This window comes from Anopheles bellator, chromosome 2 (assembly GCF_943735745.2).
Source record: "Anopheles bellator chromosome 2, idAnoBellAS_SP24_06.2, whole genome shotgun sequence".
In the NCBI taxonomy this organism is placed as follows: domain Eukaryota; kingdom Metazoa; phylum Arthropoda; class Insecta; order Diptera; family Culicidae; genus Anopheles; species Anopheles bellator.
This window is the reverse complement of record NC_071286.1, coordinates 1,071,809-1,089,347: the sequence shown is the minus strand read 5'-3', so window position 1 is coordinate 1,089,347 and position 17,539 is coordinate 1,071,809. Positions and strand designations below refer to the sequence as shown.

Below are 17,539 nucleotides of genomic sequence, written 5' to 3'. Positions count from 1 at the left end.
AAATGAACAACAAAAAATAGTGTGTTAATGTATTTTTTTAAACAAAACAGAGACTTCCAAATGCCTTAGATCCTGTGAATATTAACAAACTTTTTACCCTGAGAACCGTTATGTTTCCTGTGTGTGGTCGTCGAATAAATCTCTAATCCGTCATATGCCATCATGTTAATCGCATGTGAAAAAGAATTTGATCAAGATGCACCCATATCCGTGATTGGGCACGTGCGCTTTAAAGGGCTTTGCTCGCAATTTACACTCCGCAACGGTGCGCTGCGCTTTAAACAGATGTGCCACCCCAAATTGGCGGAGATCTAAACGAATTATCCCCGTGCAAGACTTTCCATCAAGAAGCACCGTGCTCCGTGGCTCTTCGTTCTTGTCGTTCGGTTCAATTTATCTTGATAAGAACTAGCGTCCTCCTGTGGGAGCCACCAAGAAGTCGCTCCGGATCTTACCTTGGCAAAAGGACATCTTCGACGGGTGCAATCCCTTTCGTTTCAGACGACAAACGTCGAATCGTCTCACTTCAATTTGCTCTACATAATTATGTAGAGCGGTGAGCCCCTGGCTCCGGTGAGCCGTAAAGGCATTGCGAAAGCAAAATATTGACACGCTGGCTAGAAGAAAGTAACACGCACCTACACCCTCCTGTCCCCTGTGTCCGTTCCCTGCTGTTTGTTTTGATAAACTTTTCCCTCCGCCGCTGCGTTGAACCCGCGGGGGGATCAAAACACCCAAATGTTGATCGATCGTGCAGCTTAGCTCGAGTTGGCAACTTGGCCGTGCCAGAAAGTTCTTGGTGCCAAAGATGACTTTAAGAGTGAGGCGGAACTTTCGCCCACGGTCCCTGTTTATTGGAGTGGGAGGAAGAGTCAGCTAAATTAATTACTTAAAATATGGCCAACGAAAGAAAATCCCCCGCGGACCGGGCCAAAAAACAAGTGGACAACAGTCTGTCTTGTCAGTTGTCACGTGGCCAACCCCTGCCTGGACCTGACCGCCTGGCCTGGCGTTCTTAGACTCACTCTCGGCACTCGGACGTTCCAATTTAACGGTTCACCTCACTTCAATTGAAACGATTCTTAACGTGGCGCCCGTTACTCTTCCCGTCGGGGGTCGGTGTCGGATTTCGGAAACAGCATGTTTAGAGAGAATCCACCCGGCGAAAACGGGACATCCCGGCGCCGTTTAGGGGTGGAAAAAAACGGAATGGCCAAAATAGATAATGGCGAACGCCGTGTTGCGTGGCCCGACGAACGGCGGATTCGCCGTTCCGCCGTTGTTTGGTGATGCAAATAAGCCCCTCGGACCATTATTTGCGGCGGCGGCGGGGGCGAAACGATGGGCAAAGGAAGATGATTTTTGGTTGTTACGTGAACATGGGGCCACCACCACGTTTTTATGCTTTCTGTCCGAACGGCAGAAGCCGGTCCCGTTTTTTGTCATCCGAACGTGTTCGGCGAGACGACGAGGACGGGACGCATTCTTCGCTTGACTGAACGATGACCACCACAGCGCTCGGGGCGCTCCGGTCCTTAAGCCCCTCAAGCGGTTTATCTCGCTGCGACTCGCAGGGTCTCTGGTGGGTCCTTTTTTATCTGACACACCCCAATGGCGCACCAATGTTTTCCATTTTCATAAATTCAAATTAATGCTCACCTCGGCGCAATGTGCATGCGCTTCGCGTGCATTCTGGCGTGCAGTTGACACCTGCCTGCAGTCGAGGCCACGTCCCCCCGGCCACAGAAGCTTTCTCGCCGGTCCGTCGTTATCGCCTTCCCGAAACCATATCGAAAATTCGACGGTGTTTGAATGAAATTGTCACCATTTCGGAAACGACCCCACATTTACATTCCGACGTTTCTGGGGCCCGGTCACTTATTAAGCAATTTTTCACCGCCACAAAACGGGGCCGGGACACACGTGGGACACGTGTTGTTTGGTTCGGATCGATCGGAACCGGCACCGGGGCCATTGGGGTGTTGATTTCACCGTAGCTCCGAAGCGGACGGACAATTTCGGAATTTCGCAATAAAAATGAAGCGATTACGGGACACGATATTGCGCCAAGGTGGGCTCGGTCGGTCGGTGTCGGAGAGTCGGCGACAAATTGCGGTCGTTACAAAGTGAACCCCAATATTACTTTCTTGACAGCTTCCGGTTTGGGCCGGAGACCAGAGTCCGAATGGCAGCCGTAAGCCGCAAACCGAGCTGTCAGCATCCGTTACACCCGAACCCGGAGGTGGACCCCGTTCCCGCGGACCCCCACCAGCCCGCTTTCATCGATTTGTCGCCCCGGCATTGAAAAGTTCATTAGCAGATTGTGGAATGGCAGGCATTTTTTATGTGGCCTGTGTGCGGTGGCGGTGGTGGCCGTCAGCCGGACACCCGGTCCGTTGTGTTTTTTTTTATCCTTTCGAGCGTGTAGCTGACGCATGGCCATTTTCGACCGATTTGTGTCGGAAAATGCTAAAATGGCCGTTTGGGATGGTTTTCGGACATGGGCCCGCGCTCCGGGATCGTTTGCGATAATGTTTGCGGACCAAAGCAAACCGAATTACTTAAAGCTTATTGGTTTTACTGCGTATTGATTTATCAAAAACAAGGTTCCCTAAGTCTCTGTTGAGGGCCCTCGCTTTCGTCCCTTTTATTCGGGGTCTTTTAATGTACCCTGAAAAAAGGGCACCACATTTAGAGTTTGGTTTTTGGAGTTTTGGAGAGTTTACGAAGCTCTTGAAAGGCTTTCGAGCTTCTTTCGCCATGGTTACAGCTAATTTAGAACCTCGCCGGGGAGCTAAGTGGTTGGCCTCAGAGTGCCGGAGCTTCGATCGACTCAGCAGAAGCACTCGGTTCGCGCCACGGAATGTTTCGTAATTAAACAGTGGTAAAATTGGTAACACCTTCGGCCACCGCGCTCCGGAGCTCCAAGTGCGCCGTAGGGACTCCCCGCAAAGGCCACACCGAAGCCCCACGCTGTGTACTACCTGGCACACCACTTTGTGGCCCGAAAAGGAACACGAAAGTTGTGCTACCAGCGAACGGGGTTCTCGGTCGGAGCCCCAGCATAAACAAATGGGTCGATCTCGGGGCCGGGCTTCGGGGAGTGTGAAAAAAGTCGTGAGAAGTGGTAAATTGAACTTTCCATGTTTTCGCCGAAGTAAAAGTAAAAGTTTAAACACAGTTTCGGCCACCCGGTCCCCGGCTGGGGTTCTAGAGGGCCCCCAAAGCCAACACCGAAGTGGTGGCCAACCAACTTCACACAGCACCCGCCGGGAGGTGCATCGGTCCGGGCAATCCTGACGGTCCGGTTGGTGTGGTTCGAGGCCCACTCTTGTGGTTTTATGTCCGGGGGCGGCCATCTAGAGGCCACTGGCATGTGTCCATGTGCTCTCTCGCTCTCTCTCTCTCTCTGCCTAATGATATCATTATCCGCATTATCGGAGAAAGTGTTTTTGGGAGACCTCTGAAAAGTTGTTTGCCTTTTTTCTCTCACTCCCCTCATCGGCAATTTTCCGATGGGCAACCGATGAAACCCGAATCGAAACCATTCGATGGCCGGGGGGGGCCCGAGAGAAAGTTGATTAATTACCCAAGCTCATCTTGAAAGTTTTCCCCTTACGTCATGGCCCGTCAGCGAACGCCAGCCACACCGGGGCCGGGTTATCAGTCTTTGTTGTGCAATTTGTACTTTCAGCGAAGGCCCTGCGAATATGGCCCAGCCAGCCTGTCTCGTATCGATCCGCGTGGAAGCAGATTTATTTGCTGCTGCCGTGGCCACCAAGTTTCGTAGCATGATTTGTTTACGCCAACCGCTTATTAGCACGACGATGGCTTAACTTCGGGTGCATTGTTTCGCTCGCCTGCGCTGCGGCCTTTCGAGAGTTTTCAATCGGAATGATCAGAGTAGGTGAAGCTCATTTGTGGTGAATAATGGTGCGGAGTGGTGAGATTTATAGCAATCATCGAGCCACCGCGTGTTGTGGTGTGTTGCTGTTCGGTTCTCATAGCAACAACCGTTCCAAGAGCGAATCGTGATCTTTGGTATCAACAACCTCGAAACTATGCGAATACTAGAATGTCTACGAGGGCTGTTCAAAAAGTATCGCGACTAAAGTATTAACATTTGCTACGATTGTAGGGGCGTGGTGCATTATGAGTTCTTGCTACACGGTAGAACGGTTAATGAGGAATATTAAACAAAACCACAAAAATGATTTTTTGACGTATAGGGTGTCCAAACTACCGTTCTTTTTTCATTTAGTTATAATAAAAAAATGGCTGAATATTGGTTCTTCGGCGTTGACGTTGGCAGAAGTGTAATAATATCTTATCGGGATCGCTTTGAAGGGTACAAAATAGGATATTCATGAATAAATGCATATTTGTTTAAAAGAAAAACAAAAATTAGCGATACGGTCTTAACAGACCACGTCAATTTGGCAATATGTTTAAGTTTTCTCAAAATCAACTCCAAGTTCGTTGTTCGTCCCCGAGACGCTTGCAGGACACACTTCTTTCGATTGTTTGTTCGGGCCAAAGACATTTCCACTTTATTGGACATCAAACGGGGCTCACTCTGCCATCGGAAAAAGACATCATAAGCGTAATGGAAATGTATTTTATTAGACTTTGCCCGAACAGTGCAGGACTCTTCGTGGAAACGGTCTACCGGCCGGTAGCCAAAAGCTCTTAGCGACCCCCGGTGGAACCGAAATGCAATAGCACGATGCGGCTTCTTTCGCGCTTCGGACCTCCTCGTGTTATTTATGCTTTCCCTAACGACCCCCAAAAACGTTTGGTCCGGCCCGGTTGCTAGGTTGAAGCAAATTATGCGCCATCGGTCGTTGGCTTTTCATCAATTGGCCGCACTTCAATGAAGCCAATAAATGCGATGCTAATTTTAGGAGGCTCGGCGCTCTGTTACTTGGCAAAAATCGATCGGTACAGAAGCGCCTCGACGACAGACTAACAAATAGGTTTTAGAATGGGCAATAATTAATTTTCATCACGCTTTCTATTGTTTCGTGGGGCTCGAAACAGGTCAACCGGACCGGGGACAGCTGAACGCTTTCTCAACAGCGCCAATTGGGTCAAACGCTGTAACAAATCCCATGCCCATCGATCGTGGGCTGCGAATCTGCGTCACGTCCTGCCATTAGGAGGCTAACGAGCAGCGTAGGCTCGCCGCGGTCATTAGCAACTCCGTTAATCGATTGACACGTCATCATCGTCGGGTCACGAGTTACAGATGACGCTACGAACGGCGGGCGCCTAATGTGCGTCTTCTTAATTCGTTGCGTGAGCTCTAAAAAGTAGGCCCACAGCCCACCAAAAATCAATGTTCCCTGTTACTGTCCCAGATCCGAGTGGCCAGCACCGCAACGGGTCGGTCCGGTCTGGCGGTAAAGGATGAATCTAATTAAGAGCCGAGCCGGACGTTTGACAGGCCGGCCCACCACCGACGATTTCCGGTGGTTCCGTTTCGCACGAAGCGGTGGACAAATGGCACCACACCGGATGTGTTGTGTCTCCTGAGAAAGCACTCCAAACGCCCAAATCCCTCGACGTCCGATGCGTAAGAAGCCCAGGCTTCCGGTTCCGGCAGCCCGCAAATGGGCGGCCCCAGGAACGATGGCGCACGATGGAATGCAGCAGTCATCGGGGCGTGTAATTAGAAGCGATTCGAATTCGGCCAGAACGGTAATGGATCTTTGCATTGTGCCGCCCACGGAGCAACTGGGTCAGTCAGGCTAGTGACAGATACGCTTGCTGCTCGCCCCGGTGTCCTGCCAGTGCCGTGATGAGCTTACATTTTTTTTCCTCCACAACTCTGGACACCCGGACACAACACCCGGAATTGGCGGGAAGTTTGTAATTAAGTTTGCAGCATAAAAGTTCACCCGGGGTCTGATTAGCACCTTCCGCCTTCTTGCCCGCTCCGCTTATTAAACATGTAGGCCCGATCGCACTCCGGGCCGCATATTAAGCGAGACATTTAAAAGAAGGCGTTCGCAATAACAAATTACACCCGATAAAACGATAAAAGCCTGACGGCCGACCGTAATGTGACAACGGAAGTAGCAGCCCTCATTCGGGGCCACCATTTCCGTCCCCGCCCGCGGTACATCAAAAGAACCGGCGCGGCCGCGTGGGTCGCGATTTTCGGATTTCGGTGGCGAAACTTTCGTGGGTGCCGCGATTTTTCGCGAGAACAAAACCCGAGGCGTAACCAAATTTGTTTACACGAACGCACGCGAGTTTGAACCGAGCACCGAAATGTGTTGAATAATAAAGCGAGTCAAATCTAATCATGTTAACGCGCGAGTTCCTGCGCCGAGCACGAAAGCACGTGCCCATCTCGTGTGCCCGCGAAGCTCGCGTCGCGTAATCAATTTTAAATTAGACACGTTCTCGTGACGGCAGCCCCGTGTGCTCCGAGGAAAATAAGAAAAGGCTCCCTTTCCTTCACCCGTCCCGTGGAGGCGAATGTATCTCAATCTAAGCGTATGTCTCGAGCGTGGCTTACGTTCTGTCACTGACTCGATAATTACCCAAAGAGCAGTCTCCGAGGCTCGGGTTCTAGGAAGGATCCTTACGGCAAGGCAAGTACCCACCGCCGCCGGCACCACTCCTGCCTCAGGTTTGCTTACGGACACACCAGGGAATCGATGTTTTGGCCCCGTCACCCCGGCCCGGGGTATGTGTAATCTTCTTTTAAGTACCAGATTTAACGCAATTTAGTACACCTGGCTACGGCTGACAGCGACCGACCAACCGACTCCGTCTGGGGGTCGTTCCCACAGGGACGACGCCCGTCCGATGTGGCCTTTCACCACACGTCACCGCTGGGGGTGAAACAATAGGTGAAGCATTACACTTTAAGGACACCGATAAGCTTAGTTTGAATATTGTAAATGTCATTTTGTCACGTCGTTCACCTTACACGGCGGCGGCCACACCGGATCGTATTCGGATCGCACCGTTCGGTAGTGGCACCCATGCTTTAAGCTGCGCGTGACAAGCGGATTCGGCGACGGAATTGGATGGGCCACACATGACACATTACTTTAAACGTTAATGTTCGCATGAAAAATAATAAAATCACGTCCTCGGCGTCGGAGGGCAATTTGTGGTCACAGAATGGTTGTCTTCGAGACCACGACTAACGTTCGCCCGGTGGCACTATATTTTAATGGACTTTCTTCTTACGTCTTCAGCCACATTCGGTTCGGTGTTGTGATGTGATGTTGACCTCTAATTTCGGGTACAGGGGATTATTCAATTTTCCGGCTCGGCCCGCAGCGGGCATTCGAGGCGTAGCCATCTTTGCTGCTCCCCAGCAAAGCAAAGTCATAAATGTCACATTCGTACCAACCGGTAATAAAAACCGGTTCGGCAGTTCGCCTACTCTAGGAAGGCCATTACTATTAATTTAATTAACTGAACCCAACCGGACGGCTCGACGGGACGATAACGACCGACTTTCGCAACAACAGAACGGCGAGGGCGCCGAAAGTTGACCAATTTTTTAACGAGTTATTTATTTTCGCCCAAGATTTACGGTGTGCCTTGCGCCGGTGATAAGAGCAACAATCAACACCTCGCCAACACTGGGTGTCTCATCTGTCTTCGGCCCGGGCCGAGGCCGTCCCTTTTTCGCATCGAAGGGGAGCGAGAAAATTTCCGGTCGTCTTGTGGCAATCCGATAATGGGCTGTTGATAATGGAATAAATGAACTGCGAAGGAAGTTTCGGGCTCGTTCGGGTACCTTTTTTTCCGCCCGCTCGGTCTGTGAATGGGTCTGGGTGTTTGAATCGGTTGTGCAAAGTCCCATCTGTGCACCGTCGTGAGGTTAGTTCGCTTTAGCACCTCAACCCCGCGTTATAAACACTCTCCCCGTGGTGCCGTGCCGTGGAGTTGTTTCATTTCGATTTAGGATTTTGTTTTTCTTCGCGAATCGGCGGCTCCCGCGGTCCGGCCCCGGGGGTTGAGTGGAAGAATTTTAATCCCAACGACCACACAGGAGCAATAGAAGTGGCCAGTGGCCCGCCAGCAAGCCAGCCAGCCACAGCAAGTGGCTTCACAGGATTACGCCCGATGGCGCACAGTTCGCTCGTAAAATCGTTAAGTCCCTACGGATAATGCCCATTTTCCGATTCCCTTTTCCCTCGCTGGCAGCTGGACCGAACGATAAAAAAAGAAAACAATAGGAAAGTTTGGGACGCTGCTGGCCCCGATCCCGTTCCCGTTCCCGTGTGGCAGAATTGGGAAACTTTTCAATCGAAACGAATCACTCGTGGCCGTCATCGACGTGCCGGGCCAGTGTTTGTGGTCCATCGCCACGCCTTTCTTCCTCTTACTTTTTTTCAATTAAACGATCTCGTCAATGGATCGATTTTAGCACCCCGGCGCCCCTCCCCCGGGTTGATGTTGTCGAGCGGAGCGTGGGGGAAACTTTGGCCGAACGATTCGGCCAACTATTTCGGCTTTCCGTGCGGGCTGGGAACGGGACCAAGTGGCACCGGGGATTAGTGGTGGACGAGTACGAGTCAGCGTAATTCGTTCTGCATTAACATCCGATAAATTTAATCCTCTTGGAAACTTTGCGCGCTCCGCCACTCCGGGTCCGATGTTTTTTTGAAGGTGTGGCCAGAAAGGAGTGCTTCGGCCGACTCCAACCGACTACTAGTTATTGCCACGCGTCCGACTCATTGGTCACGGTGTCGGTGCTGCAAGAGAAACTTTTCATTATCCTCCGGGTGAACGGGTCCTGCGGTGCTGCGGTGCTGGGGTGGGCCCAAAGTTTCTCTCATCCGCTCAGGCCGCTGAATGGCATTACACGGCACGACACGGATCTCGAACGAGATGATTCGCTGACGATGATTAACGGTGACGGTGTAAAAATTCAGGCTGCGGCCAACACGTTTGTGCCAATATTTTGATTTCCAATTTCTAATGGGCCCCGGTTCGTAACAGAAACAGACAAAATGGCGACCGTCGGCGGAGTACAATATTGCGTTCATGGCGCACCATCGCAACCGGAACTCATTCTCGATGGCTGGGTGTGTCTCTCGAATCGTCCTGGTTTTGATTGTCCCGGCTTGCGAGCTACGGCAGACCGACCGGCAGCTTCCGACTCGAATTCCCTCGGGTGATTGATTTCAATCAATTTCACCGTTCGTTACCGAGACACAGTGCGATTGCAAGCGAACGGAGTCCTTTTCGCCACTTCGTGCCACTTAATCGGGCGAGGAATGCGTGAATTAGAGACTCCGACTGGAGCATCGTTGCTGGGCCAATACTCGCGTCTCGGAGACCTCGAGCTATGGTTCTCGTTACGGCGAAACGTGTAAAATAAATTTCCATTTTCAATTATGTTTACGCTTCGCACTCACACTCGATCGCTTCGCCGGAGAGCAATCGGCAAGGGGTGTTCCGACCGGGCTCTGGATTCGTGGTGCACCGTGAGGAAGGTATTTCGCTACAATGTTCGACCGAGTCGAGCACCCGGGCAGCGACCGGGTTTTTTTCACTCCACTAAATCCGATGGGCAATCGGAACACAGCCCACTCTAGCATAGCGGGGCCGACGGCAGGCGTGACCAGTGATTGTTTGCTTGGTAAATGATTACCAAACAGAGTAGTAACCCGAGGCGGCCGTCCCGAGTGTCCGCGATTAGCCTCGTATGATGGGCAGCCCATCCGTGGGGGGCCGCGTAATCCCGAGGACCCAAACCCACAAAAGAGGCCCACACACACATTATCCGAGTGGAGAAGAAAAACAAGCCATCAGCGGACCCCGGGCCCGTGGACACTAATTAATTCCTTCACCTCGGCGGGACCGGACCGGGAGCCTGCTAATTGGGCATCGCTTTTTGTTTGGTCCAGGGGTGATAGTGAAAACTTTTCCCGCACACGCAATCCCGGGGCCAGGGTCCTTGGACGCATCATCATCATCATCGTCATCGAAATACTCATTATTTTTGTTTTCGATTTCTTTGAAGGCTGCGGCTCGTTTGCTGCGTTTGAAGCTTGGCTGTGGATCGCTGAAAATCCTCGGACGCGATGACGATCGGAATCCCGGGTTTTCCCGGGCGGCCCCGACCGTTCGCTTGGCGCACATTAACATAATCTCACAAGAGCGGATTTGTATCGTCATCGAGAGCCAGACAGAGAGAGAGCGAGAGAACAAAAACATTAGTCTGGGCCCCGCGTATGTGTGGGGCCGGGAATTAGGCAGGCAGCAACATTAGCCGGCCTGGCCCGTTTCCAGAGTGAGGCTTAAGTGCCGCCGCCATCACTACAAATTGGTGCCCTCACACAGCTTGACCCTCCGGGTTTTTCTCCAAAAGCGGCTTCCAGCGTTTTTTGGTCCGATTTTTAAAAGGGCCACTCTTTTGCATGACCATTAGCCGGAACGGACTTGGCAGCGCCGAACCCACGGACCCACGAGGGCTCTAACGAACGGATCGGATTGTGATTTGAATGATTCGATTTGTGGAGCAAATTGTTTTGGCCGCCCACCCGGCCATCGGGGACGAGGGACCCGAGGGCTCATCAATCATCATCAGTCGTCGTCAGGAGCCTTGGAACGCCTCTGATGTGGCCGCTGTTCTGTCACTGATGACCGGTCCCACCAATCCGGAAGTTTATAATTCCTCCGTCGGGGATCATTTTTTCCGGGACTTTTCAGCACCCTTAATGAGCCTAGAAACTATCCTAGGAATCGGAAATCCCGCGCAACCGAGCCGTATTTATATGCAAATTAAAGTTTCGACATTCGGAAGCCGGTCTTTGGTGGATGATAATTTCTTTCCCTACGCTCTCTCTCGCTTACCTTAAGAATGATGAAGCACTGAGGCCACGGCTCGGCGGGCGATGCGTGATGTTTTATTCATCACGCAAAGCCGCTTCTTCGACGCTTCACACGCTTCGCTGGGTTCGTTTTGCCTTTTATTAGCTCCTCATGGTGGCCGAGACCGAGAATTGATGAATATTTTACGCTCGAAATTGGGACTCCTTTCTGCCGACTTAGCGTGGCGCACAATTGATGGAAATGCATCAAAAAATTACAATTTCCCAGCAGCTACTTTGCCCGAGGCCCGAGATTTGCAATGCAGCGCTTCGGCTTCGGGGTCACCGAAGAAGAACTCAACTTCTGGTGCCCTCAGACGGAATACGTTAACAGTTTCGTCCCACGGCGTAGGCGCACCACGGTATTTGAGCGGAACTTTTGCGGACTTTTCAACCCCGCACCGCCGCAAGATCCGCCGACACTTTTGGTTTGAATAATGAACCCCCGTTCGGCTGCTGCTGCGGCACGGAACACTGCGCCACGGTCGCTCATTATCATGTCCTGGCTGGGTTTAATCCTTGCCGCGGTTTTTCTTCTGCGCGTTATCTCCGTCGGAGGCCGAGAAAGTTGCCGGGCGCGCGCCAAGTCATCAATCAAAACCGGCCCCGGGACCGGGTAATTGTGTTTGAAGTCTGCCGACCGACTGGGCTGGCCACACAAATCAACGATCTTTATTTTTTGGCAGCCGCAGCTCGATGAACTTTCACGTTCTAATTACTCTCTCTCTCGCTCGGGGGAATCGTCGGGCTGCTCCTTATCGTGGCCAGAGGCCAACCGCGTTCGGTTACATCCGTCCGTCCAGAGGTCCTTCGGTCGAAAGCCCGTTGATAACGATGATCCTAATATCGCTGACACTTTGCGCGCCGGCTGGCCGGCTCCGGAAGTTGGCCACGCTGTCGCGACGATAACGAACTGACGCTAAAGTCCCGCAAAACGGCGACACCACTAAACGGCCACATTATGGCACGGGGCACGGGGCACGAGAGCGGGGTAATTCTGTTTGGTGGAACCGGCGAAAATTTAATTTTCACTCCTCCGTAACCGGTGCCGGAGTGCCGCCGGGAGCCAAAAGATCAGCACCCGCTGGGTGCTTTAATTGACAGATGTGGAAATTTCGGACTCATGCAATTCGATTATCCACCACGAGGACCTCCGAGGACGACGGCGCCGTGGCGCGTCGCAACAGAGAGTTTATTTTCGTGAACGTTTCTTAGATCGCGGGGGTCAAAAGGAGTGGAGTGGAGTGCCCCAGGTGGGCCCTTCACGGCCATCGGTCTTGCTAACGACGTCTAATTGACAGGAAAATGAGCTCGAAATCGGTTATGCAAAGCACAGCACGGAACGGCCGAGGCCAGTACGCAGCGTACATATTTTCCCAAGGATTGATTGCACAATCTTGGCCGCCGTCAGGGCCCCGGAAAAAGAAGGTACAATTTTGCGCGCTCTCTCAAGGTTGCCGCCACCCGGAATGCCCATTTTCCGCAAATAATGGCGCCGACGTGCTCGTTTAATTCCTTCCCAGTTCCGTGGCTGGTGCGTTTTAAAAGCGTAACGTCCGCTCCGGGGCGTCCGCTTTTCACTGTGGCCGTTCGGTTGCCGACGTCCCGGAATGGATCACGTTCCGCGCTTCCATCAATCCACCGGCCGCTCTCCCGGGTTTGATTCCTTTTCAGTTCGAATTCGGCGAACTTTCGGCCGAGCTCCACAAGGCACAAGCGGCAGCGGTGGAAAATTGGTGAAAACACACCGCGCTCGCCCGGTAATTATATGCACTGCCCGTGGCCACGGCGCAATGCAACGTGGTGCGCACTGCAGAGTGCACTCCGGTGGTGGGGAATTAATTATGCAAATCATTATTCATGGAAGTGAAATGAATTACGCCGCTTCGCACTATCCACACTGTGACGGTGACTGCGGCCAGGACGATGACACTCCCGGACGACGACGATGGTGACGACGATGATGATCTGGACTGCATCTTTTCCGAGGGCATGACCATTCCCTTTTTTGCGCTCCCTCCCTCGGTCCAGCCGATGATGGAACGCTTCCTGGCGCTGGTGGATCTCCGGAAGAGGCTAAAACACCGGATACGGCCCAGTGACCAGAGCCGACCACTTAACGGCGTTGGCGTTTTGCGTGCATCCAGCACCGTTTGAGGTTAAATATTTATGTACAACCCATGTTTCTGCGGCTCGGTCGGTCGGTCGGTCGGTTGGTCGGATGGCAAATAAAAGATACGCGCCAAGCGTGACGGAGCTGGACGCGATGGACGATCTCACCCTGGCCGCCGAGGCCGCGGGCTAATGCAGTTCCTCGTTCGCTAATGGCCACGGAAAAGTCCGTTATCCCTGCGGCGTCCAGGATGGGGCACATTAAAAGTGGACAAAGGCTCGAGTGTTTCGTGGCCGGCTTCGATTTCGGCCGGCGCATCGGTCGTTCGGTAACGCGACCAATTACCACAAGGACCGCCCCAGCGCCAGCGGCGGACAGTGTCGCCGGTGTCAGAAAATATAATTTATATCGTTATTTCATGACCTACCGTTCGGTCGCCTTTGTGCTTCACGCGGCATTTCAGGACGGCCGTGTCATCCACGACGGTCGTGACGTTGCGCGAGTTGACGTCGTCGAAGTAGGGCTTTTCCGTCCCGCCGGCCCCGGTCCCGGCGCCCGGTCCGCCAGTCGAGAGCCCGGGGGAGCCACCACCGGACACCAGCGCTGCGGCCGATGCTGACGATGACGATGATGCTGCCGTTGATGTGCCACCGACATGATGCTGTGCCGAGCTGGTTGACGTAATTCCTGGTGGGGCAGAAGAAAAAGAAAGTGCACGGTGCATCAAACGTCAGTTGCAATTATGCGCAAATTGTTGGGCATCATGGGTCCGGGCAACGCGTGCCACAGTTTCCGGCAGCGCCATGATTGTTTTTACGGGGCCCAAAATTACATCTCGTCTTTCCTGCACAAAAATGGTTGAAATTAATTTCGCACAACTAATCTAATGGTGGACCTACGGGTCTTACCGCACCGTAGATCGGGTTGATCGATTTAGCAACGTTCAGTCGATAAGGTGCAATCGGGAGAGATTTATCTGATTAGAGGTGCAAGGACCATGGAGAGTTCTGACGTCCAGCGCGACCAATGATTAGATTTGCGTTACATATGCGCACCGATAATGGTGGCAAATGGACTTCGGTTCGTTCGATGGCCGATGGTGAGGACAGATTTTATAAATTACACTGACGATTGGTCGTGACGACGGACGCACAGGTTGTTTAATTGAAGTGGGCCCAACGGGTCTGACTTCAGGAGAGCGTATGCAACGGGCTGTGCTGATGGTGTGGTTTGAGCTTGGACCAATTTTTGGATTAATTAAGCAAATTGATCAAACGTACCGCATAAACATTCAAAGGGACCACGATCAAGCGATAGTGGTTAATGCACCAACAACTCACAATATCTTATCTTTTATGAAAAGTATGTTTGAAATCTTAGATTGCAGGTTTGTCGAGTTTATCGTTAGTGTAACATGTTTTTGTACTATCGAATGGGATTTGCACTGCATTTTGTTATCTCCGAATCCGACGCAGTGCATTGAGCTGTCAATATTGTTTGATTTTTGTTGACCATGGTCAACGGTTCGTCGGGAATCTATAACCGTAATAATAATTCTTCGTAACAACTAGGGTGGCTTTATTATATACGGTGAGAATATTATTTTCTTTTCAACGCACTTCCTTCAATGGTCGTAGCTATGAGATATTTCCAAAAACCGAGTTTTATCAAAGTTTACTTCGATCTAATTCGCTCGGTGCGCGTCCTGCGTTTTTGACAGTTAAAGCTAGGAGGGCAAGCGAAGCCGGAACGACAGCGTCTCTAGCGGCACATAAGGCAACCATCGTTTGCCGCGCTTGCTCTGAGTATCAGGAGAAAGACACATCACACTAATAAAGTGAATGTTTTAAATAACAGTTTCTAGTTGTGCTTCAAACACCAATTATTTGGGGTGACAAGACGTGATCTCGCTCGTCAACTTTATAAGCCCTTCAACCGGTGAAAGGGCTTCCCTTTGCCGTCGTAGCATATGGCAGACTCAGGTAATTTCCCTTTGATCGTACCGCGTATTCGCCGACGAGAAGATTTATTCAAGTGATCGTCCTGAAAAGGAGTTTCACCCGTAAAATATTAACCATTTATTTTTAGCATCAAATCTGGCGCACCGTCACAGAGAGATGGTGAGGGTTTGCGGTGAACTTTATATTTTAATTAAGCCTAGCGGTGGTGCCGGAACACTACCTTCGGTCTGCTGGTTTCTTTTTTCGGGAACCCCTCTCTGCGTTGGGGAGAGATTTTTGTACACATCACGCGCCCTAATGAATTAATTTGCATACGTGGCCGGATTTGGTTACGCGGCCGCGGCTTACAGGAAAGATGAGAACGCCGAAAAAGGCGAGCAGCCCGCTCGGGCCCCAGACCGCCGTGGTAAACGTGTCGAGTTGCAGGTTAATGTCACGTTGTTAACCGGGCCGGGCCGAGTGAAGTGGTCAGGCCGAGCCCGACTTGCCGACTGTTGTGCTGGATAATGTTTACCTTTTATGAGTGTGCGCCTCTGTGTCCTTGTGCTGGCCGGCTCTTGGTACGCAAATGTACACCTGGGAAAATTCATATCCTTGTTGTGTTGTCGGTTTTTCGGTTACCAAGACGCCTGCGGTGCACCGGGCTTCCGTTTTAAAGACTAACCGGAGCCGGCTGGGGTTCCTGCACGGTTTAAGAACCGGTGCGGTCGGCGTCTTGGTGCGAGTAATGTGAGAAAGCTCATCAAAACCATGATCCGCATATGATACCCGGCCGGGCCCGTAAAGCCACGCCACGAAACGAGGAGAAACCTCGAGGGAAATTAAACGCCGGCCAACCTTTGAACTTACGGGCCGATATTAAAATGCCGCTCATCCGAGTGCCGTGCTTCATTTGTCGGAGTAATTACATTGCAATTACGGCACGGCAAAAAGCTCGCGGCCGCTCACGGGCCGGAGCTACATTCGAGGACCTCTCCACGGTTTGAAGAGATAATTATCGGTCCCAGGTTTCGGGGTCTCGTAAATGTTGGCCGCGTGTTAATGAGACGGCCATGGTCGATCGATCGGTAAAACTTTTATTAGTGTGAAAACAGCTGTGCGGTGGCGTCGTCGGCGGCGATGGTGATTACTGCAGCCGTTTATGGGGAATTTTCATGTTTTACTATCCTGGCGTTATATTGCCGACGCCTCGTTTTCCCGAGCGCCCCGGAGATGGTCGTAAAGTGGTGAAAAGAAAATCGGGAACAGCTTCAATTAATCGACACTCGGAAATGGGCGGCTCGTCGCCCGGTTTCGGGAGTCAAAACGGGACGCTTGCCACAAAGTAGTTCTTGTAGCGGAAGGAACTACCGACGATGGCGGAACAGGCGTGGCATCGGCAGTAAAAAGCCACAAGGCGAGAGGGAGAGTTTTGCTTGATTTATAACCCGAAATTGCCAACAACATGCTACTTATCGATCATTGGTGGTCCTAGAACACGGACTGGCCCGTGGACCAATTTTACGATGCTGTAGCCCGCTGGTTCGATATGCTCGCGCTGGGTCCTGGGCCCGGCAATAACTGACATCCTGGCGCTTGCCGAGACCAGGGTGACGCATGTGTAATTTGGTTGCCGGTACATAGCAATTTCAGCTGCTGTCGTCAAACGGCGACGTTCATTGAATCCATAAATAAATATTGCCTCGTAATCAGAGTGCCGAGCTATGATGTCCTCTCCGCTGTCTGGGGCTCCGGGTTCGCCAGAGCGTTTAAACTTAATTCGCCCATAAATAGGGAGCGGCCACACCGGAGGAGGATATTGGCTGCCGAAGGTTGTGTGTCCTCGCTCTCGACAGCTTCTTGGTCGTGCGGGAGCCATGGCGCCAAAATAGGTCCAACTTGGCAAGACGTAGGCCTCGGTGCGCAGTGTCCACAGGGATGTGGATTTAATGTCACACAATTTAATGGCGGCCATAATTTACAGGCAGATTTTCCAGCCCATCGACGCACCGATCCGGAAGGAAGTGTAGCCCGTTTGCTTCGGCCCGGGCCCGGGCCTGGGTGCTTCCGGTGAAAGGGCATAAACCGTCACCCAACTCGCGTGGTGAGACAACAAATTTATGTGCAAAATTGCATACCCACCGTTGCAGTAAACGCCTCATCTTCGGTCGGTCAGTGTGAGGGCCCTAAAAAGAAGCGCAAACCCGGCGTGAGTCCTTTCGGAACGCTGCTGACTCACCAATTCCACTCCGTTTCGGGCCCGTCGAGCAATAAGGGGCTGAGCAATCAACGCAGAAGTGAAACGCGCGCCAAAGTTTGCTTAGATTTCATTTTCAGACTTTTGACGTTGGGCAAGAAGTTTGGCGTCTGTTTCGCCGCCGCCGCCGCCTGCTCCGATTCGGCAACACGTCGGCATAATTAGCATGGAAATTATGGAAAGTTTTTCACTTTTTCCGCTCTTTTGTTTCTCTTTTCTGGGGTGGGGTCCTTACGGGAGAGGTCCTCCAAAGGTGTGCCCGCTGTGGGAAGCTGTTTCCCCCTTTTTTTCCCGGGCTGCCGCCTATTGCTCTACTCTAGAACAATATAAACTTTGTGGGCGCAATCAAATTGCTTCATTTGGCTTCCTTCGGCCT

At 52.0% G+C, this 17,539-nt stretch overlaps 1 protein-coding gene across 1 annotated transcript in view; it reads right to left on the bottom strand.

Moving 5' to 3' along the window:
- Positions 1–17,539, bottom strand: part of LOC131211591 (homeotic protein female sterile) — a 53,905-nt gene that overhangs the window by 26,317 nt on the left and 10,049 nt on the right. The window contains exon 2 of the mRNA XM_058205127.1: positions 13,394–13,653. Within this exon, the coding sequence (XP_058061110.1) occupies positions 13,394–13,653 (260 nt within the window). The remainder of the gene's footprint in view (positions 1–13,393; positions 13,654–17,539) is intronic.